Raw genomic sequence first — 26,974 nt, forward strand, 5'->3', positions numbered from 1 at the left:
CTCAATGGGAGGCAACCACGAGTGCTCAGGGAGCTGGTGGATGTGAAGTTCATGAAGTTCAGCAAGGGCAAGTGCTGGGTTCTGCACCTAAGGAGGAACGACCCCAAGCACCAGCACAGGCTGGGGGCTGACCTGCTGGAGAGCAGCTCTGCAGAGAGGGACCTGGGAGTCCTGGTGGACAGCAGGCTGACCATGAGCCAGCACTGTGACCTTAGGTCCAAGAAGGCCAATGGTATCCTGGGCTGCATTCAGAAAAGTGTTGCCAGCAGGTCAAGGGAGGTGATCCTCCCCCTCTACTCAGCCCTGGTGCAGCCACACCTGGAGTGCTGTGTCCAGCTCTGGGCTGCCCAGCACAAGAGGGACATGGAGCTACTGGAGTGAGTCCAAAGAAGGACCATGAAGATGGCGAGGGAACTGGAGCACCTTTCATATGAAAAGAGGCTGAGAGAACTGGGCCTGTTCAGCTTGAAGAAGAGAAGACAAAGGGGGGATCTCATTAGTGTGTATAAATATCTGAAGGCAAAGTGTCAAGAGGATGGGGACGGACACTTTTCAGTTGTGCCCAGCATCAGGATGAGAGGCGATGGGCACAAACTGAAGCGCAGGAGGTTCTGGCTGAATATGAGAAAATATTTATTTACTGTGAGGGTGACAGAGCACTGGCACAGGTTGCCCAGGGAGCCTGTGGAGTCTCCTTCTCTGGAGATATGCAAAACCTACCTGGATGCCATCCTGCACAATGTGCTCTAAGTGATCCTGCTCAGCAAGGGGTTTGGACTAGATGATCTCCAGAGGTCCCTTCCAACATCAACCGTTCTGTGTGATTCTATGTCTGTGTGAATATACTTAAATAAAACATAATTTATGGAATGTAAATTTGTGGTATATTTTGGAGCTAGTAATTTAACTGAAAGGTTTTATTTAAGTATTATAAGGCAGTTAACCAGTGACAGCAAGCAGAAAATGGAATTTTCCAAGCTCCACTTTGAAGATTTTTCTCCCGATATTATACAAAACAAATTAGGTTCTTTCTAATAGAAACATAAATAGACTCTCGAATGTAGCAACCTCATTGTGTTGTGCTTTCAGGGAGCTTGTCAGCAGCTGTCTGATCAACTCTGATCTTGCTTCGCACTGTAAACTTCAAAGATGTTTTTTGTGGCTTGCAATAAAAATAAGTGTCAGACTCCAGCATTGACTGTTTCTGGTTGATGTCTTCTGGGAACAACATACTGCAGAAACACTGCCTGTGGAAACACTTGGTAAGACCCAAACAGTTTTGTTTCATGCTGTTCCAACAATTCCTATTTGTCCCTCTTGTTAGTTTTATCATTTAGTATTTTAAATACGTAATTTTCTCTCCAAACATGTATAGTGGCTTGAATGCCAAATTTGAAAAGTTTAACATTAGACATACCAACATCAGTCCACATTTGTTTTTAAATACTATAGCCCATATCTTCAACAGATCCCAACGTTGCAATGACTCTACTTCTTCTGTGTCATATTGTGTACTCATTTACACGGGTGATGTTCATCTGCCACCATTACAGAGTAGGGTTGGGGCTGATGAGAAAAGAACGCTTCCCACAGCAAAACACCAACTTTAGACTTTTTGAAAGCTGCACAGCTTTCTCAAGTTTTTCTTTGGCAAATAATAATTTTACTCCTATTCTTGATTTAAGCAGCAATCCCAATCCTCACAGCTGGCATTTGAGTCAACTCCCAGAGACATCAATTAGAAACCTACTTTAGCTAGAGTCATATCTTGGTTGAAAGCTCTCTCTGCAAACAATTGACTGGGATGTGACTTGCCCTCTCTGCAGACACCATGAAGACATGAGTGTCCATTATCTATGTACAGAACCTTTAGAACAATACATAATTAAATATCATTAGGTTGTTCATAAGTAATAGAAAAGTTGTCAGCATCACAGAACATCAAAAGCTTTTTAAGAACATTAACAGCATGTGTATAATGGTATATGTGCTCCAAAGATGTGCTCCAAACATGTTAAAGGGCGGTAAAAAGGAATTTAAGAAATTATTATTATTTTTTTATGTGCACTTATGTGCAATTCATTTATTGTTGCAGTATGATTGTCCCATGGAATATATATTCATGTTCTATGTTAACCAAATGAGATGTTATATATTATGTATTTTTATGCTAATTTGTTGTAAAAATAATGACTGGTGAGTTGTTACAGTGACATAAAATATGAGTACATTTCACACACAGTATGAGTTTGCCAAGGTCACTTGTATTCTTGTAAAGCATTTTAAAATAAAGATCCATATGTAAATGGTATTCATTTTAGGTACTAGTGAGCACAAAGATATTTAAAATAGACAGAATTCCCGTGTAATGTGGAAAGTTTAGTCAGTGCTGGTTTCACCGGATTAAATATCAATACATCTTTTTGGTGCTGTGACCAATTTAGATAAAGTGATCCAGATACTAGTTATGGATACTCAAGATACTCAAAATGGAGATTGACTGAGCAATCCTATGAGCAGTTGTTTTTGTTGGGCCAAGTTCTGGAAAGACCGATATGGCAACAAATGATTTCCAGGCACAAAATAGCCTTGCACATGCATACCATGTCTCTAAGGATGTAAACAAAACAAAGCCTGTGCAACTAAAATGATGAGGTGAAATGCAGAGAGAGGAAAGGAATCTTTCCCTATGCCATTCTTGGTATTTTCTCCCATGGTTTTTAATATTTTTGATGTTTGGGGTTCTGAAGTAGTGCTGAAACAAGCGTAATTACACTGTATGAAGCTACTGCAGTTACATTCATTGTTTCTTCTTATTAAAAAGAAAACTTTAATCTCAGAACATGTACAGAATGTTCAAAAAAAAATCTAGGCCATAAGAATATTCAGGATAAATTTAAGCTACAAGGCAATGACAGTTTCTTCTTAATCTATGAAAGACGATTTCTTTTCATGTATCCAAAATGATCTGTACTGTTCAGTTTTAAAATTCAAAAGCTTTTTCTTCTCAAAAAGGAGTAAAACTCCCAAATTCTTTTCCAGAATATTAACTAGTAAGTGGACTATCTTAAGGTGGTCTCAGTCATCTCTTGGGAGATACTGTCTTTCTCAGCTATACTGCTTCCAGATATATTTGCCAAATGAAAAGGGAGTTGGTACCCACTCTCAGAATTTTATCAAAACTTATCACAATAGGGTAAATATTATTATCTTGGTCAAGACAGTTTATTGCAATTTAAGCATTTAAAAATCTTAAAATATACAAAAATATTATTTGAATATGCTGGATTTGTATTTCTTTGAACTGTTCTTAGAAATGCATTCTATAATCTTTTCTTGTATATCTCTTATACATTTATGCCTCTTTCTTTTAAGTCATCTTAGCTAAACAAAATTATTCTTGCCATAGATTGAATAATGACCCTAATTCATCCATAGTCCTAGAATCTATTTTTATTTCTTTTCTACTCATTGCCATCTTCCAGTCATGTCTGTTAATGACAACAGAAATGGTGTGCAACACAGATAAATTGTCCTCAATGACTGTAACTACAGATTATACTATTCAGCAGTAAAATCTAAAAACTTATTTTCAGTATAGAAATGATACTTAAGAAATGCTGATTATGAATATAATATTGTTTCTAACTGGGTATGTGTTATTTTTTGTGTTATTTCCTGTTATTTTTATATTAAGGAATGAGTTTTCCTTTTCTAATTTAGACTTATTCAGACATTTATTTTTTTTCCATTAATAGTGCTTAGACTTAGCCTTGCAAGCACTATCAAATTCTTTAAAAGACAGAATTAATACACTTCAAGGATTAAGTTTGAATTTAAATATTATATTTAGCACTTCACATAAAGGCAACCCAGTTCCAAAAATATTATCAGTAAAATTCCATATATGGTCACAAAATATCACTTTATTTGAAGGATTCCTTGTATCATGAGCATTCTCAGATCTAATTCAGATCTAATTCTACACAACCCGGGAGGAAATCTAGAAACCCATTTTCCACTTAAAGCACTGAGGAAATTTGAGAAATATGTAATTATATAGGAAACCTGCCCTTAAAAAGCTTCTGAATTCTGATTGATCCTGCAGACTGGTCATCTCTATCTTACTGTAAACTCCATTTGAACATAGTTTCTGACTGTCTTTCAAGGACTTAAATCTCAAATGATAGTGATAACTGACTGATCACTGTCAACACTGTGTATCACTAATTTACTTGGTGTTTAAACAAGAAGACACCCATTTTTCTTGAGGTCTCTTCCAACCTAGAAATTCTGTGATTCTGTGATTTTGAAAATGCATCTTTGATGCTGGCCTGGCTGAAGCTAATAAAAACAATTTTCATTTTGAGCAGCTAGGTTTGAGTTTGAAAAATTCTCAGACAACAGAAAATAAAAATCATTGCTAATGACTTTAAAACTAAAGATACTGAAGAACATTACAAAACTGGAATTTTAGGAAAGTATGTTACATTTACAATGGATTTTGAGAAACACTACTTCCAGAGCCTGCTGAGAAGCTTGTCTGGAAAGTAGCTGGAACTGCATCATGTAATATAAGGAAACATGAAATATTTGTAGAAGATAAAGAGGGTAAAATGAATATGCAAACAATTTCTCCTGCTGGGTCTCACAGAAAAGGATTGGGATGACTTCTTGACGGAGCACCATCAGGATGCTTGGGAACGAGGGAGAACCTGCCACACTTCACACTGCAGATGACTTGTAATCTGAAAGAAGTGGAGTCAAGATCCACATCTCTGTTTACTTTCATCAGTGAGAAGCATATCATTAATCTCTATATTTTCCAGTTTTATTACTGGTATATGATAGATCTGTTGTTCTTCTGTCCAATGCCAACGGTTTTTTAAGGGCTGATAAATGTTTGTCCTGTACTTTGGATACTCATAGTCCTATAAAAATGCTAAGCACAACTATCAATATAAAACCTGAGGAGTAGCATGTCTTATTTTTATTTTTTTTTTCTTTAACTACATAACTTCAGGAAATGAGCTTATAGGGAAAATCGTACATCCAATGGCAGTCATAATAAAAATAAAATAAAATAAAATAAAATAAAATAAAATAAAATAAAATAAAATAAAATAAAATAAAATAAAATAAAATAAAATAAAATAAAATAAAATAAAATAAAATAAAATAAAATAAAATAAAATAAAATAAAATAAAATAAAGTTGACAGCCCTGAAGTTATTAATTTATTTTTGAGACTGTTTCAACAGAAAATAGAGAGAAAGATCTGAGGAGAAAGAACTCCTTTAAAACTGTTTCAGAACATATCATTGGAAAGGATACAGTTCTTTTTAGTAATAAACCACGACTGAGTAGTGGGAAATACAATACCATTTTGATAAGCACCTTCTTCTTCCATGGAAACAAAAATCAAGCTCATGATTTTTTATTCTTCACATGACAAGAGTTTCTTTTCTTATCTTCCCTGTAGCCTTCTTGTGTACTTCACAATTTCCTCATTGATTTTTATAAATCTGTTTCTGAGACAGTTGAACAGGTAAGTTCCTGTTCCCCTCATGCCTCCTGTTGTGTTAGTAACTGAGATATGGGCTAAAGGAGAGTCTTGTAGAGAAGGACCAGAAAACTTTTTTCAATTCATTTTTTTTTCTATATTTTTTCTTGTTGTTGAAATCTAAATTTTCTAGAGAAAAGTGCTGTCATTTGTGTATGCATTCCTGCTGATGCACTGTAGCAACAGTGAGAATAACGAAGGCCACACAGATAAAGCTCAAATGAGGATCAAGCTGAAGGTTTATATCCACAGAGACTGAGAAACAATGTCAGAAAATGCAATTTGTCTGACAGAAATACTTTTTTTTCTGATAAATCTTTGAAATGTTGATAGAATTTCACCTAGAGGGAAGCTTCCCATCTTAATTAAGTGATATAATACTGGCAATGCTCAGTATGAACTGCTGAGCTTTGAAAGCAGAACCTCTCAATAAAGAAAAAACAGAAAATGTGTAAAAGCTCTTAGGTAATGAATCACAGCCTTGAATTAACAGAGGTACTATGTTCATCAGCAGGGGTTGGTGAGATTCCTTAGTAAAACACAAGGCTATGATGTGTGAATATTTACCTCAGTAAACAGTGCTGCGCTGTGTTATTTATATTGCTGATTGCAACCAGAGCAGGTTATATTGACAGTAGGATGACTGCAGTCTTGAACATACAACTTTGTATGCAACAATTCCACTCACAATGATATGTATACCAACTGGTCATTGAAATTCTATGGACTCTCAATACCAGGTACAAACTTGTGCAGCATAAGGAGGATGTGAAATGCTCATCTTCTGCCAGTACTTGTATTTCCTTCTCAATCACTGTATGTAGGTTGGAGGCCTACTCACACCTCAGTTTTCCTGGGGTACAAGAAACAAACATGGGCCATAGAGTCAAAATTGGTAATTGGTTTCATTTTCCAGGTGCCAGTTTATATCTGAAAGGCAAATTTAACCCCATCAGAAAGAAGGCAGCAGAGATGACACTAGGGTTAGTGGAGTTGTGTTGCTTGGATCTGCGGAGGTCCACTGACTTTCCAATTGGGGTCCATAATTCTGTACGGTGCTGAAGTCCTCACATTAGTTAAGATCACCAGTTTAAGGGTCATTAGTCTAAGTAAAAATCAGCTTCTAGAGGATGTCTTAGTTTTGTTTATACAGGCCTAGTGGACACTCTGCTTCCCTGATGCACCAATGGTTTCTGTTTAGATAAATTTATCTACCAACCAGTTTCCCATATCTGGTGGTGCTGAGTCATCCCTTTGGTACAACTTGCTTCAACCTGCCATTTTTTCACTCATTTTAAATAAGCTTTTCTCATAATGCTGCATTATCTACTATGATCACAGGCTTCTGGCGTGGCAGGTATCTTGCAGTGACACAAGTTTTCTTTACAAACTAGTCTGATACAAGCAGTTTGTGCTCATATCTGCAATGACAGATCAATAAAATGAATTATTATTACAAATAATAAACAAACAGAATTGTGTGAATAAACTGGAACTCCACTTTCAAAAAAAAAAAAAAAAAAAAAAGCAATACACTGATCATGGATCTACTATGGATCTGCTAACTGGCATCATCATCCAGGGGTGTTCTGTTTGCCCCTTGTTTTGTGGACACTGGGACATAGTGGAAAGACTGCTTAACTAAAATCCCCTCTTCCCCAGGAAGCTGAGTTCCCATAGTTGCCTTTGTTATTAGATTGTGAAGAATTAGTTACTTCAAAGATATTTTTTCACTTTTTTTTTCTTCTTGGTAGGCTTTTTTTTTTTTTTTTTTAATAGTTAATCACATCTACAAACAAAAGGCTACAGCCATATAACATAACACGTGGAAACTAAACATTCTCTAACATATGTGACAACTTCTTGGGTTGCAACTGGGGTGGGGGGGGGGAAGGGAGCGGGGGAGACAGGGGAAGCCCATCTATCTCCATTTCCTCATTTCTCAGTATATTAGTTTTTGTTCAGCAATTCTTTCTTCTCTGTGGATAAGCAATGTGCAAAAACACTTTAACTTTTTGTGTAACCCTTTTTTACTTGGGAGTTAATATAAAGAATTTGTAAATTATGAATGGAAGAAAGTTGCAGCATCGAATTTTGTTTTCTTCATAACTGAGATCTGTTATTTTGCTATTTGTTTCGTATCAATGGCTATTGTCCTGTGACCAACAGAAAGGAGCTAATGGGAAAGCTTCTAACTTAGCTGTACAAGTACTGCACATCATGGAATTGCTTGCTTTTGTCGGGTTTTGTCTGCTGTTTCTTGTTTTCTTAGCTGAGATTATAACCTCAGAATTAGAAATGAAATATGATAGTAACTGTAACAACCTCAGTAATTACTAACTAACTTCATTTTAATGCCCCTGAAGGGCACTTCAGTGGTTTTGTACATAATTATTTTGAAAAAAAAAAAGGCCTCCACCTCTTCTGCTAACATATTGAAAGGCAGGGATTCTTTCCTCAGATGTCTTAGTACAGGCACGCCCAAGTTATCAGGTAAATCATAAGGGTGTTGGTTGAATACACAATATGAAATGTATTGCTAAGATAAGAACAGCCATGAAGTTCAAATGTAGTCTGTTAACCTAGGTGGGGGAAAGGCTTTAGACTGGAGGAAAAGGATTTGACATGAGTGTAATAGAAACATAAGGCTGCAAGGATGTGAAAGAGGTCATCTAGTCTACCCACCTGCTCATAGGCAAGGTATATACCATCTCTAAGAGTTATTTAATCTGTTCTTGAATCACCTTCACCAGAGAATTATGGCAAACTCCTGTATAATCTGATTCAGTGCTTAACTATGCTTAAAGCATGCTTAGATACTAAGGTGTTGTTGTTTTGTTTTATTTATTTTTTTTTTCCTAAACCATATCCTAATCCTAGAAATCATTTCCAGGCACATGAAGGAAAACAAAATCACCAGAAGTAGTCAGCATGAATTCACCAAGGGGAATTCATGTCTGACCAACATGATAAGCATCTATAACAAAATGACAAGCCTGAGGGATGAGGGGGAGGGGCACTGAATGTTGTCTTTGTGGATGTCAGAAAGGCCTTTGACATGGTGCCCTGTAAGATCCTCATAGAGAAGCAGCTGAAGCATGGACCGGATGTGTAGACAGTGAGATGGATCAAAAGCTGGCTGAATGGCTGGACACAGAAGGTAATGGTTAGTTGTGCAAGTCTAGTTAGAAGCCAGTAATGAGCGGAGTGCCCTGGGGGCCAATACTGGGTCCAGTCCCATTTAATTTCTTCATTAGTGATCTGGACAATGGAATAGAGTGCATTCTCTGCTAGTTTGCAGATCACACAAAACTGGGAGGAGTGGCTGACTAACCAGAGGCCTGTGCAGCCATTTGGAGGGACCTTGACAGGCTGGAGAGAGAAACTGGCAAAAATTGCGTGAAGTTCAACAAGAAGAGCAGAGTCCTGCACCTGGGGAGGAACAACCTCAGCACCAGGACAGGCTGGAGGCCACCCAGCTGGAAAGCAGCTCTGCAGGAAGGGACCTGGGGGTTCTGGTAGATGCCAAGCTGAACAGGAGTCAGCAAGGTGCCCTTGCTGCTAGGAAGGCTGATGACATTCTTGGCTGCATTAGGCAAACTATCACCAGCAGGTCAAGAGAAGTGATCCATCCCACTCAGCATCAGTGAGGCCACACCTGGAGTATTGTGTCAAGTTCTGGGCCCCCTAGCAAAAGGCAGACATGGACATAGTGGAAAGAGTCAGTAAAGGGCCACCAAGATGATGCAGGGACTGAAGCATCTCTCCCATGAGGAGGGCCTGAGAGAGCTGGGACTGCTCAGCCCGGAGAGCAGGGGGATCAGGGGTTCTCACCAAGGTCTATAAATGCATGAATGGAGGGTGTGAACAGGACAGAACCAGGCTCTTTTCAGTGGTGCGCAGTGCCAGGACAAGAGGCGATGTGCACAAACTGGAACACAGGAGGTTCCCTCTGAACATCAAGAAGTACTTCTTAACTATATGGGTGATGGAGCACTGGCACAGGTTGCCCAGAGAGGTTGTGGAGTCTCCTTCTCTGGATATCTAAAAAGTGCACCTGGATATAGCTCTGATCAACCTGTTCTCAGCGTCCTTGCTTGAGGAGTGGGGGTGGATCAGATGAGCTCCACAGGTCCCTTCCAACCTCAGCCATTCTGTGATTCTGTGATTACTTACCCAGATCTTTGTGGACACAGCAATTGGTTGCCATCACCTCAGCGCCTTCACATACAGGAAGAGGCTATCCAGTCTTTCTGAATGAAAGAAGAGTCCAGCTTTTCCAGCCTCTTCTCAGAAACCATCAGGTGATGGTTTCAAATAACTGATTATATCATGTGCCCTTCCTATGAACCCTCTTTCATTTGCTTTGATCTTTTCTTAATTCCTGCTGTCTACAACTGGAAGTGAGGCCTCAATACTGCTGTGAAAAGCAAAACAGATACCTTTCTGGTTTTTCCCATGTTATGAATTCATCTGACCTGCACAGAGCTGCTTTTGAAAGAGCATGACACTGGGTTGTATTCATCTTGCTCACAGGATAAACCAGGGGAATTTTCAAAGAATTAGTATTGCATTATGGAGTAGAACATTTGAATATTCAGTTTCTGATTTGTGAGTCTAATATTGTTGTTATCATGTTTAATCTTGTTGATGTATTAATTCTTGGAAATTGTGATTTTTTTCCACATGCCCAGTATAGCAACTGGCTGCTTGTGTTGGATGCTCTTTTCAGCTGCTGTGAGAAGCAGTATGGGGCAAAGTTCCTTAGGTTCAGACAAAGTTTCTCTTTGAGGTTAAATTCTGGAGGTAATCACAATAGTGTCTACAGTTCTCTGTCTCTTTGGACTGCTCCTTCTTTTCAAACATCAGGATACAAAGAAAGAAAGAATGTAACTTTTGAAAAGAATCAGGCTTGAGAAAGAATATACATGTATCTTTTGGATGGGCTATGGAAGGCACTCCATAGGTTATTGTTATGAGCAAGTCCGAAGGGGCTAAAATTAAATTCATGCATCTTTCACAATTTGCCTGAATTTTCCTCAATGCTGTATTAATAAATAAATAAATAAAATTGAAATTTATTTCTACCTTTTCCAGAAGGAATAAGAAAAGTAAGAAATAACCTTCCTTAAGGAAGTCTCTGGATAACTAGAAATGTATATGAATTCATTTATTTAAGCCGAAGGAAGAGAACAGCCTTAAAACACTGTCTATCCACATTCAGAACTACACATAAAAAGCATTTACCTCTTCAATATATTTTCCCTATACACGTACTACTTAGTTCAAGCACAAAATAATATGTGTATATATATATTTAAATATATTCTATTAGCTGAATCAAAAATATTTCAGTCACATTTCTTTCTGCATGCACTTGGTCTGGTCAGCTTGGAAACATCTGAATGCCTTTGTCTAGGTGAAATAACTTTGCACCAGACTCACAGTGTATCGAGGTGTGTTGATATTTCCAAAGGATTCCTATCCTTTGACATCAGTATCTGAGCATAACCACATCATGCCTTTTGTTGAGGCAAAGCATTTTCCTCAGACCGCCCCTACCCACAGCCCAGGATGCTGCCATTGTCATGCCAGTTCTAGCAAGACCCAGACCTGCTGTCTCTTCTTCTGGGTGGAGAAGAACTTGCCAAAGCATTGACTCCTGCTGGAGCCCTTCTATGCTGTAGTTAAATCTCACCGTAATATATTTTGATCCTGACTGGTGTCCTTTGCCTTGGAATCCATTCCACTGGAGTTTATTTCTCAGGAATTGGTGATATTTCTGTTAATCCATGCCACCTATTACAAAGAGCCAGGGTGAGTTGGGCTGCATCAGAAGCATGACCAGCAGGGCGATTCTCCCCCTCTACTCTGCTCTTGTGAGATCCCACTGGACTACTGCATTCAACTCTGGGGTCCCCAGCACAAGAAGGACATGGAGCTCTCAGAGTGAGTCCAGAGGAGGGCCATGAGGATGATCAAGAGGCTAGAGCACCTCTCCTACAAAGACAGGCTGAGAGAGCTGGGGTTGTTCAACATGGAGAAGAGAAGCCCCAGGGAGACCTTCTAGAGGCCTTCCAGTAACTAAAGGGGGCCTATAGGAAAGCTGGGGAGGGACTCTGTCAGGGAGTGAAGGGAAGGAACAAAGGGGAATGGCTTTAAGAAAAAAGAGGGTAGATTAAATATTAGGAAAAAATTCTTTTCTCAGAGTGTGGTGAGGCAGTTGCACAGGTTGTCCAGAGAAGCTGTGGATGCCTCATCCCTGAAAGTGCTCAAGGCCAGGCTGGATGGGGCTTTGGGCAACCTGGGCTGGTGGGAGGTGTCCCTGCCCATGGCAGGGGATTGGAACTGGGTGATCTTTAAGGTCTCTTCCAATCCAAATCATTCTGTGATTCTATGAATCTCTGATTCATTAAATGTAAAGGAATCCTCAATTTCAGTATCATCTCACCTGTAACTGTATTGGGGTTAATATCTACTTTGTCAGGGAAGATACTGCAGTAATTTTTTCAAGTCCTAGTATTTTCATCTCATTGCTTTGTCAAAGTAAGAAGTAGTAAGACAGTTGCCTGAAAAACTGTTGGTTTATTCTGTCTTCTAAGTTTCATCATTTCTGAAACCTAGGGGGAAAAAAAAAGTCTGCAAATACTTCTTTAATTAATATATAGAAAAATTATATATGGGTTGGCTAGCAACAGAAGACAGGACATTAGTAACTTTTAGCTTTTGTAATTATTACCTTAAGTAATTACAAGGTCAGGGATTTTTTATTTTATTTTATTTTATTTTATTTTATTTTATTTTATTTTATTTTATTTATTTTTTTATTATTTTTTACTTCAAGGACAAAATTGTAGGTTTACTATGATCATAACACATAAGATTTCTCTAAAGATAAGTAGCTTTTGTTATGATATTTTGAACACATCTTTATTATGATAAATGCAAGCAACTTAATTTGTCAAGAGCAGTATTGAACCAATAATCTGCATATATTATTCCCATCTTGTCTAAGGTGAAGTGATAGCACATGCAGTCAAATTTGCAAGGATATAAAAACTAATAAATCATTTAAACTTCTTTTTTTATATATATATTTCTTTGACATTATTGAAGTTAAAAACATGCATGCATACATTTGCAAGCAAACTTCTTAAATTTTCCAAGAAAAGCAAGAGTAAACATATATTTTAATTCAATTATCAGATGATTTCATTTTAAGAAAATAATTTTGTAGTGATGATTTTTTTTACAATCTCCTTTTGTTGTAGAAGATTTTATTCAAGCTTGTTATATGGCATAATACAAGTCTGCTTGACTCAAAATATGCCTGACTGCACCAAATTCTCTGTTGCAGAAGGATAGGGATAAAGAGTGCTGTTCTAATGACTTTGATTAAAAAAAAAAAAAAAGTCTATTTTTAATTTGTAAAATTATGCATCATTATAATTAGAAAGCATGCCTCTCTGTGCTTGATTTCCACAGCCAAGGTGCTAGCAGAAGGATCTGTAATGTCAGAGGTCTGTACAAGTGTTTAGAAGAAAGCTTAGGATGGCTGTTTTATCGTACTTATTTCATATGTTTACTATCTTCCAGGATATGTGGAATCAAACCCACTGACCTCCTGCAAACTGTCTGCCTTTAAAATATCCTTTTAGTTTGAATTTAGGTCCAGATTGCCTCATGATTGAGAATAAAACAAAACAAAACAAAACTACTTCAAATAGCACTCCTTTTTTTTTTTTTTTTTTGGTCTCCCTTCTGCAAGTTGTGGAACAGGCATGCTCTACACTGATTTTCTCGTTCTCTGTGTGCATCACCATGCCCAGCACTTGTTTGGGTGTTGCCCAAGAATTACACAAGTACTTCTATTTAATTACACAAATGTTACACTACATTTATGGAAGGGCATTAGAAGGGAATAAAATCATAAACAAGCATGTAAACAATTTACATGAAATAAAATTCTACAATAAAAATGTGCTTAAATATGTTGTGCTAGACCAAAAATACCTTAGGTGCCTGCTATTGTTAATGCTGTGTGCTAATGATGCAGAAATATATAAAAAACTCCAGGATAACTTTAAAGAGCAAGTAAAAAAGCCACTCTGTTTTTATGAGGTCTAAATGACTTGCTGCAGAAGCCTTACTAGTGAGGCAAAGATGGGATCTAATCATTAGATTAAGCTACAAGGCAGATGCTTTCATGCTAAAACTATTTTCACCAGTAATACAACACAGGATATTTCCTCCTTTTTCATTCAGCTGAATAAGTCCAACTGGAACACTGTTTTACTAAAGACCCTTTGAGATTTCCCTTAACGTTTTTGTGGAGTGAAAAGATAGGAGGAAAGAAAAGAAGAGCAGGTTGAAGAGCAAATATCCATAGCATAGTTGTTCTGGTCTTATCTGTTGGCAGCAGGAGGCTTGGACGGATATACGGTTCATCTGCTTTTGCTCATGATTTTTCTGAAGTAGTTTGTTGTCTTTCAGGAATTCTGCCTGTGTTTCATACAACCAATAGAAAAGCATAATGAAATATGACCACAGTACTTAACTGCCTTGGGCCAGACACTCAGCAACAGCATTTGGAAGGAGTAAGAGAAAACATCACATGAGCCTCTTGTCTGTAGGTTCGTGCCCTGCTCTTTGGGACTACAAGCCAGGCAACAGTGACCATTAACACTGCCTACTGCAATAAGTGTGTCCAGTTTTGTAATTTTTCAGCACTTCTATCAATTTGTGACATTTGAACCAGCAATTTTTTTTCCAGATTGCCATTTTCAGATTAGTTACATGTTACAATTAATTCATCCAATGTCCACAAACAGTTATGAATATAGACAAGAGCAAAAGATCTTGTCATTGCAGTTGCAGATATAGAGCAGGAATGAAGGTTGTGGTAAGAGAGGGAAGAGTGCTTTTCCCAGATGTACGTTGTTTCTCTTACATCTTCTGCTTTGAGGAGTCAGCATGCATTCACACACTTCTTCACTTTTTGGTTCTTTATCTAGTATCCAGCAATGCTCTACCTTTCTGCATGTAGATGTTTCTTATGAATGCAGCTCATACTGGAATAATAAAGCCATAAGTGAGGTTTCAATTTTATCTTTGTATGTGCATTTGTTTTAGGGGCACATTTGTGTAACAATTTCTTTTCTCTATATTTTTGGCTGACCTTCCAAACTCATCAAAGTGTACCAAAGCATCTGTATGCAGAGTGATGTTTTTGATAACATTGGAGGTTCATGAGCCCCTCATTTTCTTAGCGTCTTTGGTCTGATCACGTACCCATATACCAGCCTTATGGATGCTGCTAGAAGGATTCTTCTGAGACTAGTCCTACAAGTATCTTAGGAAGCCACATGGAAATAAACTAGTAAAAGGAGAATATAATCATGAAAACATGTAAGCAGACCTCTGCATACACATTCATGCAAACGAGTGGCTTTTGGAAAATCCTTCAATTTGTCCTTAGAGAGCATATTGAAATGCAACTAGAAAAGGCAAATAAGAAGGTATCAGAGTGGTAAGGGATAACACTGGTGACCAAAAGAGAAAATACAAGCTTTCGCTTGAATTTGTTCTGTTAGCAAAACAGGGCTGAAGAACACCTTCTGATGTTGGCATGAATATCTCTATCCCATCAACAGCTCTTTTTAAGTTGTGCAACTGATATATGGCAAGTGTGTTTGAGTTTTGTAACAACAATTTCAGCACCTGTATTCTGTATTACACACATACTACTGTAATGCTCAGCCATATTTGTTCAAACCAGAAGGGCGAACCATCTATGTTGTTTCTAATATATAATTAGTTAAGTATAATCCCAAAATAATTGTTATTTAAATGAGTCATCGGTTTCATTTCTGAAGATAACCAGCAGAATCTTACAGTAGGCATTTAATGCAGTGGAATTTAGAGTGGATTTGTGAAAGACGTAAGTTTAGTTGTGAAGATTTTGAGTGACATATTTAGAACATTTGAACTCTCAGGTAAGGTAGCTATACAAAGTTCGACTACTGCAACAATTTATCATTCAGATGTAGTTATATGAAAACCAGATTTTTATACTCCATAAAGCAGTGGCAAATACATTAAAATATTTCTTCCCTACAAGTAAGGTGGTTCTCCTCTTTTTATCATTTTCCGATAGCATTGTATAGTGCTATTACTCAAAAAGTGCTGTGGCCAGCAGAGGGTAGTTTTCAATAACAATGCAATACAGATGAAAAGATGCATAAAAGGAAAAAGAAGAACGATAAATAAATAAATAAATAAATGCAGGAAGGGAACTGTGAGACAGCTCATCTGTTACTGCTTTCACAAAGGTACCAAACTGGACAAAAAGGGTGTCAGCCTAACAGGGCAACTGGATTTTCAGACAGCTTCAGGCACTGCTTGCGCATTTACTGAGTCTCAAGTAGAAAAAAATAATCTATTATTAATGTTGTACTTTCTTTATGTACTGAAACAGGAAACAGGTTATCGTGATGACCAGAGAAGTTACAGTGCTATAGTGGCTTGTTTTTAATTTTGTTTCCATGTATATTAATATGTAGCTGATTTTTTCACACGCTTCTTTTACCTAACTGTTGACTGCCCTGCATACATGTTTAATACCTGTTGAAGTTATGCAACTAGAAGTCATAATTTCCAAGTAGAGTATGAAAAAGGAAACATTTCATGTATATATGATTACAAACTTGTGATATCATTAATTGTAATAATTCACTAATAGTGTGAAATAGTTCAAATATTTACTAATCAATCACTTTTAAGGCATCAAAGAGGGAGACTGGTATTCATAACTTGATTTGGACATCAAAATGCAATAAAGAATTTTAATTACTGCTGTTGTAATCGTGAAATACAGGCAGACGCTAGTGTCTGCTGAAAACTCAAGCATTCCTGCTACCAGATGAAACATACCTGGTAAATGATCATTTTCCATTACTTTTGGTGTCTTTCTAATCCAAAAGCAGTCAAAGTTTTGAACTGAAGGCCAAAGCTTCAGTAATTGTGTTATTTGTATGTGTTGTCCAAGAACACCAGGTACCGAGGCATCTTCTATTTAATACTGGATTGAGTATGTGTTTTTAATTGAATATGTAAAAAGAGATATATATTTAGAATATTATGTAAGAAAAATGGTACTCAGGAGCACAGTTTTGGATGTAAACTTGATTTAAAACAAATCAAAACAATTAGAGATCTTTATTTGCATTAGAAAACTTTCTTTAATGCTTTGCCCTTATTTAAAAATACTCAGATGTATTTATGACTACTGCTGTTCCTTCTCCAGATGAACACAAGCATTTTCTCATCACTGCTGACTTGCTCTATGAAAGCCTCCATGTGTGTTTTATGGCAATAGCAAATGTCTCAGTTGTCACAGAGTGTACAACAAAATAATAATTTAGGGCCTTTAAAGTGTCAGCTTTAATTTTTTATTTAAAGTTTGAAATATTCTAAAACAATTTTCTGGACTAAGGCCAAAGCACATCACAGATTTCAGGATCAACTCTAGATTTGATATGTACTTAAGTTTTTTCATGTAAGACTGCAATTTTATAAATACTTATGATTGTGTATATGTTTCTAAGACTGAATTTGTTTTTCTTAGTGAGATGGCCTGTATGCAAAATTAACCTTCCATTTATGCAGAGACAGGACTTAAATAATTGTCCAGAAAACTATAGTTACATATCAAAGCTTTCAGTTTAACCTTTATGAAAGACAGAGCAAATAGTATGAAAAATTACTTATTTCTTATTCAAACATTTCAAATGAGGTGCTTTCCAATTACTCTGCACCTAATATAAGAATCTGAATATTTTTGTCTTTACTTTACAGAAAAATATCAGAAAAGGTTCAATTATATTGATCATAAATTTAACAGCCATACAGAGACAAAGCAAGTGGCTATCCAAATCTGACAAGGGTACTTATGCAAGACAAAGTTGGAATTTAAGTCTGTGTAGTAGAAATTGTGCAAAAAGAACATTACAAAATGTCAGTGCACATCACTGAAGTGCCATGGCTTACAGTGAGCAGAAAAAAAATAATTTTAAATTCAACGTTAACTTCTGCCTAATTTTTACATAACTAAAACATTTGTTGCATTTTGGTTTTATTTCAAAAATACCTATGGGTTAAAAAGAGCATGCATATCATTAACTCTACTATAATTAGAACAGGCCTTCTTAAAGGCATCATATTACTTGCATCAGATCTTTTTCAAAGTGATATTTCTTTGTGTTTGTCAATAGCCTCAATTAAACGGATAGTGACCAAACTAGAAAAGCAATGTAGTTTTGTTGGACCTTTCTTGCTGCCTTTAGTATCATACTTCCAGCACAAGTGTAATAAGGAATGCCTTCCCATGAAGAACGTGATTCAGATTTGGACCTAAATTTCTCATGTGAACAATGAAGCTGGGCAAGGCAAGGATAAGAGTACGACATGGTTTTTAAGACTAAAACCAAACAAACAACAACAAAAACCACAGTGTCAAACTTTCACTCATCATTTATTTTTTTTTCCCTTGCAGTTCACCGAGAGGGTGGTTTGCATCATTCAGGGCCAACATAAATAGCAACCAAGTTGTGCAAGACAGTTGTTGCTGTTTAACTTTTTTTTTTTTTTTTTTTTTTTTTTTGCCAGTTCCTCTTCTGTGTAGGTGTGTTATTTATGTACAAGCGTACAGAAAGCCTGCAGGAACCGGGAGCCACGAGCTGCGGACTCCGACTCCCTCTGGTCTCAGCAGGGATCAGGCGGAGGAGAGGGGGCGGTGGGCTGTGGGGGCTGCATCCCTTGCTGAGCCTCGCTGAGGCATTACCGGCTGCGGGCGGATTTTGGGGGGGGGATTATTTCTAATCGCCGGGCTCTGCCGTGCCACGGCGACGGGGCTGCGAGCTCAGCGGGGCTGCCCAAGGTGACAGGAGGAGAGCCCTGAAGGGAAGGGCGGCTTCAGCGCCGCACGGGGCTCGGCACCGCCCTCGGGGGGGACACCGAGGAGCCGGCGCCCCCTTCCCCTGAGGCGAGGAGGAGGAGGAGGAGGAGGAGGAGGAGCAGACCGTGACGCGACGCGGCGCAGGCGCAGCGCCCGTTGTATCCGGCCGGCGCCTTTTCTCTCTTCCTTCTCCTGCCTCTCTCCCTCCCTCCCCCTCTCCCTCCCTCTCCCCGTCCCTCCTCCTCCTTCCCCCCCGTCCCTCCCGCTCCCTCCATCCCCTCCCACAGCCGCCGCCGCGGTCGGTGCCGCCGCCGCCTGTGCGCGCCCTGCCCTGTGCCCGCCCGCCCCCCACCACCACCTCCACCACCACCGCCCTCCTCCTCCTCGTCGTCCTCCTCCTCCTCGTCGTCGTCGTCTCTCCCCGCGGCTGCCCCATGAGGCGATGGCAGCGGCCAACTTCGGCAAGATCCAGATAGGGATCTACGTGGAGATCAAGCGCAGCGATGGTCAGCGGCGGGCAGGGGAAGAAGGGGAGGGGAAGGGGCCGAGCCGAGCCGCGCCGCGCCGCGGGGACCGTGCGGGTGCCGCCGCCTGAGGCGCGGCGCGGGGCCCATTGTGTGCGCGGGGCCGGGGAGGGGCCGGGCCGGGCCGCGCTGCGGTTGCCAGGGGGAGCGCGGGCGGAGGGGCGGGGGCGCGGGGCCGGTGGGGACGGGGCGGCTGCGGCAGCGCCGGGAGGGGAGGGGAGGGAAGGGAGAGGATGGGGGGGGAAGGCCCCGGCCTTCCTCAGGGCTCCGCAACCTGCTGAGCCAGGGTGGGGTTCTGCGGGCGCCTTCTGGAAGGGCTTCTGTGCCCCCCCCCCACTCCTCCTCCTCCTCCCCTTCATCATCTCGCCGTACAATGACCGAACGCTGCTCGGGGGAGCGGGAGCTGGAGGTCAAAGGCTGGAGGCGGCGTGGTGTGGTCGTGAGGCAGGAAATGAGCAGCGAGGCTTTCTGCAGCCCGGCTGCCGCACGGCCCATCGTGCAGCGCTACCCTGCAATAAAAATCAGATGCTCGGTGTGCGCTGGACGCCGTGCTCAGCCCTTACCCCTCAATTTGTGCCTAATGGCTTGCGTGTCACGTGAAGGATCTGATAGGTCTGGCGCTTATTTGCATAGCTCCTGCAGATCTGTCTGAGGTTTCAGAAAACCTCACCAGAGCGACTCGAAAAACTGTTTTCCTGAGGCCTGCACCCATTTCTAATACACGTTACTGCCTGTTTTGGATGTTCTTTGGACAATAAGAAGTGACAATGCTTTGGTGTTTTTTTTTTTCCACTCTGCAGGGTTCTGCTCACTTCTGAAGTTAGAATTGAGGGCAGTAACTCTTCAACATAACAATACTTACTCTCATTGCTGTTAACAATTCACATATTTTGCTGTATCACATATGTGAAGTAGCGCGTTAAATATCTTACACATCAGCAATATACCAGGGGTTGTCTTCCCAGCAGTCATGCAGACGGTAGGGGCTTGAGCATTTACGTTGCCGTGGTCCTCATGTGAGCATCCACACGGCAGTGTTGTACCAGGGTTGGTGGGTCCTGGTTATTGCGGTGTTTTCTTGTTTTCCATCAGGGCTGCTGGATCACCATATATGCAGGAGGGAGCATTTTGAGACAAATACCAAAGGCCAGCCCGCACTACATTGTATGTAGATTGCTTTGCCTTTCAGAAGGTAGGCTACCAACGTGGGCTGTGGTTGCACAAGCAATCAAGGTTGATCTGGCTGCTTCTAACAAGATGCCTTTGCCAGTTGCGTTGTTCTTAGGAGCTCCATCTCGCATCCATTGTGGCCACTATTTTTATTCTGACGATTTAATTCACGATTTTATTCTGACGATTTAATTGCATGGAATTTGCAGACTTTTGGATATGGTAGTTTTCTGCAGGATTAGGGAGTTCAGATGATTCTCAGAGGGTCTGTGACCCCAAAAGGATCTGTGTGTAGGAAATATGTGGCTGGGAGAAAGTAGAGGTGTGAAGTATGACCTTCTCTGTCAGGAAGAGTGCACCACCTGCGTGTGCCCAACTTGGAACCTGTATCCCGGGTAGAACCAGGGCCATCTATCATACCAGCTACCTGAGGTAGAAAGCTTAGATGGTTTTAACCATCTAAGAAGCTTCTAGAGAAGGTGGTGCGTTGATTGGTCTGTTGTTCCGCACTTGTCTTGTTTTTAGGAATTCCTTTTTTAAAACTAAATTTATGCTTTGAGAGGTGAGTACAATAATTCTTTAAAATCTCCTTATTTATGTGTTCATTTGCTGAATAAAATAAAGTCCTGTTTTGTTAATGGGGTCATTTGAACAAGTATGCATTTTTTTCCCATCTGTCCACCAGTTATGCTAAAGGCTTTTTTGAATACAAAGCTTTATTAATTCCAGATAACTCTATTTTTCTTTAAATAAAAAGTAGAATGAAGAGAATAGCTTTTTTTTTTTTTTTTCAATAAAACATTGCTGTTAAAAGTCATCCATCTTCGCTACAAAAAAATTTCAAAGACATGTAAAACACAAGAAGTGTGAGAATGAGACCAGAACGTTCTGGAAAGAAATGTTACATATTCTGTCATTTTGAAAAGTTCTAATTAGGCTTAAGTGTTTGTGAGAGATTTCTTATAGGACTGAATAGAATATAGATGTTCTACAAATGAAAAGCATTATTAGAGCTCATGGCCAACAACATATGAAAACCAGCATTTGGATAAAACCCAACATTTTCTAGGATTGACGATGCATTGACGATGCAGAGCTGCTTGCTGTGTATCTGTTTTTTTCTCAGTGGGTAAACATTGGTATAAATGTTGTCTAGAGTAACAGATAATATTTCCAGTTATAATTACATGGGATAACTCATTATGTTCATGTAAGAGCGTATCAAGTGGTCACCTCGTTTGGATTTTAATAATCATTTCTGATACTGAAATTTACTATTTATCTAAGTACAGTTTATTTATGTTACTTGAAATAAGCCTTGGTAATTTGTCTTGGAAACAGGGAAGAACTTGTTTGTTTTAGATTGTGAATTTCTAACAATGGACTGTGTTTCTAGTCATGAAAAATGTGCCTTATCACACAGAAGAGTGAGCCAGAACGTAGCTGCGAGATCAGCTGTGAGGGTGGTTCCACCTGTCCAGAAGATGCGCCGTTCCCAGGTCTAGACATGGGTATTTGTCTGGTGATGAATTCCCCTTACCCAAATAACAATAGCCCACTGCTTTGCAAGTGAACTTATCCCCACATCTTGTGTGTTATCCAATTAATGATGACAAAGACCTGTATAATTACTTGGAGAAAAAGTGTCTTTTTTTTTTTTCTTTTTTTCCCCATAAATTCAGTCTTTTGCTGAAATAGGATAAATCTGTCTTATGCCCTGCAGACCTCCGGTAGGCTAATTGGTATTTCCCCTTTACTTTTCCAGTCCAGTTGTGTTCTGCCCATTTCCTCCTCAGGCTGTTCCTATCCTCTCCATCTTGGCAAATCTGAAATACTACCTAGAAGAACAGAGAAATTAATTACATATTTGCTCATTTGGAGAGGAGTGGAATACAGTGGTGGTGTCGCTGTCGGAAGTAAAGTGGCAGATGAGGAGAAAGGACCTTCTGGTAATTGGGGAAAGTGAAGATTTGACAAAAACTCCAGGAAAAGAAAAAGGGTGACTTCTTTTCTTTTTTACAGATTTGATGGTTAATCACATGAAAAAGAAAGATCGTGAGCTTTTGTTCATTTTTATTTATTTATTTATTTTCATGATAGAATAGCAGTAGAAGTGTTTGAAGTAGCCAGTGTTTGAAGGAGAAAACTTAAAACTTAAAAAAGGAAAATAAACTTGGAACTGTTTTCACATGGAGTTTATTACCACAGGACGTGGATGCTGGAAGCCCAGCAGAATTTTAGGGAGGGTGTTGGTATGGGTGATAGGAATATCCAGCTTTGTAACAAAGCTTAAACAAAATACACCACCCATTGTAAAAGGTAGTTTCTGTTCTACCCGAGCCTGTAGTTTAAATAACCTGTAACTGATGGGAGGCAGGAGAAAATCTTGCCTGTGGCTGTGTTATTTTGTAATTGCCTACTTAGGAATTTTTTTTTTCCACTTGTCTCTGAAGCAGCTGAAACTGGTCATGGTCAAAGATAATCCATCTAGTTCAAAACCCTGCTAGAGCTTCTCTCTCCTTATGCATGCCAAAACATCATGGTAACCATCAAATACAAAGGAGACTATATTTTTGTAACGATAAGGGCTATGATTTTTGTTTTATTTTGTTTCTTCAAAGCCCAACTTGCATGAAACTGATGTTTGTTAGTGTTGAGTGTCTACACCATCCTCTGTGTTTTGGGTGATCCCCTATGACGATCTTGACATTTATGTGCAGCTCCCAATAGCAGTAATGATTTTATAGCAAGATAGAAGGTATAATGATGCTATAAAAATTCAGTTCAGGTTTGGGTAGTCGCCCTATTTAACAAGCTCTTGAGGGTAGATTTAAATGGTAATGTGCTTTACTCTTTCCTTTGGTGACATATATCTGTTCTTTCCCTGTGACTAAGACTTTTTTGTTACCCCATTTAAATCATTTGACTCAATTACCTAATCCCTATGTAAGCCACACTTGACACAATGTGTCTTTGTCCTTCCCTAGTGGCCAGATCACAAACGGGACTTCAAGTCCGGCATTGTTGGTGGAGCTAATGTGTCCAGCATTTAGACTTACTTATCCAGTGCAGGTGCTCATCTTGTTGCACCCAATTTCTGGGGATTGTTCCTGCAGAAATGTTGACTAGGAAGACGTGTTAAGTTTGCTGTGTCCTTTTTAAAATCACTTTTTAAGCATTCTGTTCTTGATACTCAGTAAGTAGATTTTCAGTGTAACTTGCAGATTTTCAGATATTTATGTCGGCCTTCTATATTTTGCATAAATAGCTCTTGAATGACAAGAGTTGAAATGCTAATCTTCAGAGAGTCTTCTCATCTTTTTGTTCTGTGTTCAGTACAGAATCACATACTGGTAATAATGTCTTTTAGAGCTGTGTATAGCCATTGGATCATACAGCTTGTGTTATGTGGTCGGTGTTTTTTTTCATTTTTCTTTTTTTTTTTTTCCCTCCATCTCATTGTGTTGTGGGGAAATACACCCTTCATTTCTTTTTGGTAGGTAAACTTATTGCTCTTTCTACCCACTCCTTTTAAGTGGTTTGTTGCCGGCATCCAGTTTTACTCCTGTTTTCTTCTTATGGATTTACAAACTGAAGACTTTATCATGCTGCTTCTTGACAGCATGGCATCAAGCCTGGCTTCACCCCTTGTCGAGGTGGGAAAAGATGACGAATTGATGGAAAGAGGTCATGTCTGAGTGAAAAGCAGTGCCACTGAAAAGGTATCTCTATTTGCTCCAGAGCATGAATTAGCCTTTTGAGTTCTTTGCATATATGTACTTACTCAAAGGCTGTAAAAGTTGAGAGAACAGTATGGAGTATTTATCAGATGAGCTCATTTCCTAGAGCACAAAATCCGTGGTATTTTGAACGGATCGACCTGTGGAATTGTGATTTTTTTTGTGCTTGGGAAATAAGTAACAGAATGGAGAGAATTCTCTTCGTTTCTGTATTCTCATTTAAGTTCTACCTTTTAAATCACTTACTGCTTACATCATAGAGTGTGATCTTTCTTTTTTGAATTTTCTCCCATCTTACTATTTATTGGTTTTTCTTGTCATCCTCACTATCTTGAGATCAGGAAGAGAATATGTGATCAACCCATTGCAAATGCTAAAATGCAGTGTTAGCTATGAATGTACACAACAGAGGAAAAAAGAATGCAGTTGCATATGGTAAGTTAGCTCTTCAGAGTTAAGTTTAATTTCCAGTGTAATGTAAGACTGAGGTATGAAAGTCCACAGCAAGGACACCCAAGCCATCTGAAATTTGTACAGTAATGGGAATGTGCAGTAAACAAAATGAATGGGCAGTCAGGATGGGTTTGCAATTTAAAAATAAATAGTTTTTAAGAAGACATTTACTTTTAATAGTTAATTTCTTGTAATGTCTCTGTAGCATAGTTAGAGTAGTCTGGATGCATAAATGCTTTCAGTATGTATTTTCAGATCTAGGGTGAAAAGTTTTGATGGAGCTGTAATATGCTTTTGTTATTATCTCTTTTTTATTTCAAAAGCATGAACAAGCTTTCAGGTATATGACCGATTCTTTTTGCTGGCGTGAAAGCTTATCTTTGTTTTCCAGTTTTACCACTTGTCTCTTCTTAAGTATATGCTTTTTTGCATTTCTTGTTAGTATTTTGGAGGGAAAAATTATAGTAAGAAAAAAAAATGCCTGCTATTGTATATTCTAAACCTTTAGTTTTTATTGTGACTTCATATTTGGGATTTTATTTAAATTATTTTCAGTTCTGAACTGAACATAGAGACTAAAATGTATTTTTCTAGCAGTATTGTTTGGACTATTTTTTTTTCTGTTATTTTTGGTAGAGATTTTTATACTTAAGACTTTTAGACACTTAGCACAATTAAGTTAGTTTTAGTAATTTTGACTACTGGTGTGATTCCATATCTGTTTAAGATGGTTAAATCTGGGCTGCTTTTGTCTGCCCCCTGCATCAGTGTTAATTTTCAGTTGAAAGTGTTGCAGGGAGGGAGGCTGGGAAACTAAAACTATGGTAATCCAGATGTAGGTTGTCATAAACTGCTATGAGTTACATCCACGAGACTGTTCTTACTCTGTGTTCAAATGCATTCCATTTCGTTTTCTGTCCTTGTTACTTTCCTTAAAATATTCATGGTTGTTATACTCTTGTTTCAGTACTATTTTTTATTTTCATTCAAAGAATTAAAAAGCCAAGAGCTCTCTATAATGTTCCCAATATAGAGATAGACAGATGGTTGACATGATTTTCCTACAACTTTGACCCCTGTAATAAACGCTTTGAATACTGTAGTATCTGTTTAGCTATGAAACAGTAATGACTGTGTCTGATATCCTGGAAATGCATTTTGTTCCTATCCCCAGAAGTATCATGATAAACAGGACAATTGTTGGCTTAGAAAATCCATAAATGGTTGCTTTGGTAGAAGTGGGTGAAGAACATTTATCTCGGTGAATAATTTTCTGAAGTAGAACCACTGTTGGAGGCAGAATGTGGGGCTAGATGTTCCTGTATTTTGCCACTGTTCTCTGTGCCTTGTTAATCTCTTGCGGAGGGAAAAAGCAGCCGTAGATAGGGAGGGTATTAGGACAATCGTATTGCCATTTCTCTGGTGAAGAGTGTTCTGTAGAGTTAATTTTGATGTCTTTGAATTTAGTTATTGCTGAATATTTAAAACTAGATTTTACATCCGTTAGACAAAAAGTGGTAACGCTTTGTGAAAAAATTGCATGAGAATTACCTTCCCTGGGAAAAGGAATTATATTTTCAGACTTATGCTTAGTTTTTATTTTTGAATGTCTGTGGTGACCTGAATCATTTACACGAATAGAGAATACCTAGAAGACTGTTGGTAACTCTACTATTACAGTCTAAATTCAGTTCTTCTTTTATGTTGCTAGGAACCCAAGATAATTTTAGAATTGCTTAGTGTAAACGAGTCAGTAGAGGTTCTTGGAAATAACTGGATAACTATGCTTTTAACGAGAACTTCAAATGGCCTTTAACAACAGGTGAGTATCAGCTAGATTTAGTAATTAAGCTACTTTGTAAGGTGTTTTTTCTTTTTTTTTTCCTGGTTTTCTTTATTAGAGCAGGCTCTCGTTCAGCAACGGAGTCTGATCTTACATTTGACTCTTGAAAGCGAAGAATGAGGGATTTTGCTACCTAAAGGCTTGAATGTGACAATGGAACTTTTTGTTCTTTATTCAAATAGCACTGCTTTCAGTGTAGCTTATTGTTTTTACATAGTAGCAGTTCTGGCTGCGTGTGGCATAAGCAGCATTAAGGTTTCCCATACTCATAGAGGGAAAAATCTGCTTGTTCCTTGCCACTGCTGCATTATCTGCAACACTGATAATTCCAGGACTTTGTAAAATGCAATTGTGCAATATCAGGTAGAAATAAAATGAGTAAGGTAATTTGCTTATAACAATGAATCTTTGGCTTTGGTGGCATTGTTGACCACAGTGGGTGGTCATGCTTTCCCCCATAGAAGAATGCTATTTCGTGTTCAAGTTATCATTAATTCAATTGAAGCTTTGTAGTCAGGTGCAAGTTGGAGTTTACCATGGCTCTCATTTGACACTGAAAGCTCTACATAATCCCATGTATGAGTATTTTAAGCATATTTTTTTCCTGTTGGGCTAGTAAATGAAGAATTGTCTTCAAATTGCCCACCAGATATGTATATAAGTGGAGGGGAGTAGAGAGAGAGATCTGTGTAAAGGTTTCTCCTTAGAAACAAAGTCCACAGTATA

General features: G+C 38.8%; 1 protein-coding gene across 6 annotated transcripts in view; it reads left to right on the forward strand.

The window, feature by feature from the left end:
• The first annotated feature begins 18,815 nt into the window (after window positions 1-18,815).
• KIF2A (kinesin family member 2A) overlaps window positions 18,816-26,974 on the forward strand; it is a 53,316-nt gene continuing 45,157 nt past the window's right edge. For 2 of the 6 annotated variants that reach the window (XM_084505240.1, XM_084505241.1), the window contains exon 1: window positions 18,819-19,024. In XM_084505240.1, coding sequence (XP_084361366.1) covers window positions 18,961-19,024 — 64 coding nt within the window. In that variant the 5' untranslated portion in view covers window positions 18,819-18,960. Of the gene's footprint in view, window positions 19,025-23,915; window positions 23,935-26,974 lie in introns of those variants that run through there. The other 4 variants (XM_084505242.1, XM_084505246.1, XM_084505245.1 and 1 more) reach the window with 4 other exon arrangements.

The sequence above is a fragment of the Aythya ferina genome (assembly GCF_964211825.1).
Source record: "Aythya ferina genome assembly, chromosome: Z".
Lineage (NCBI taxonomy): Eukaryota > Metazoa > Chordata > Aves > Anseriformes > Anatidae > Aythya > Aythya ferina.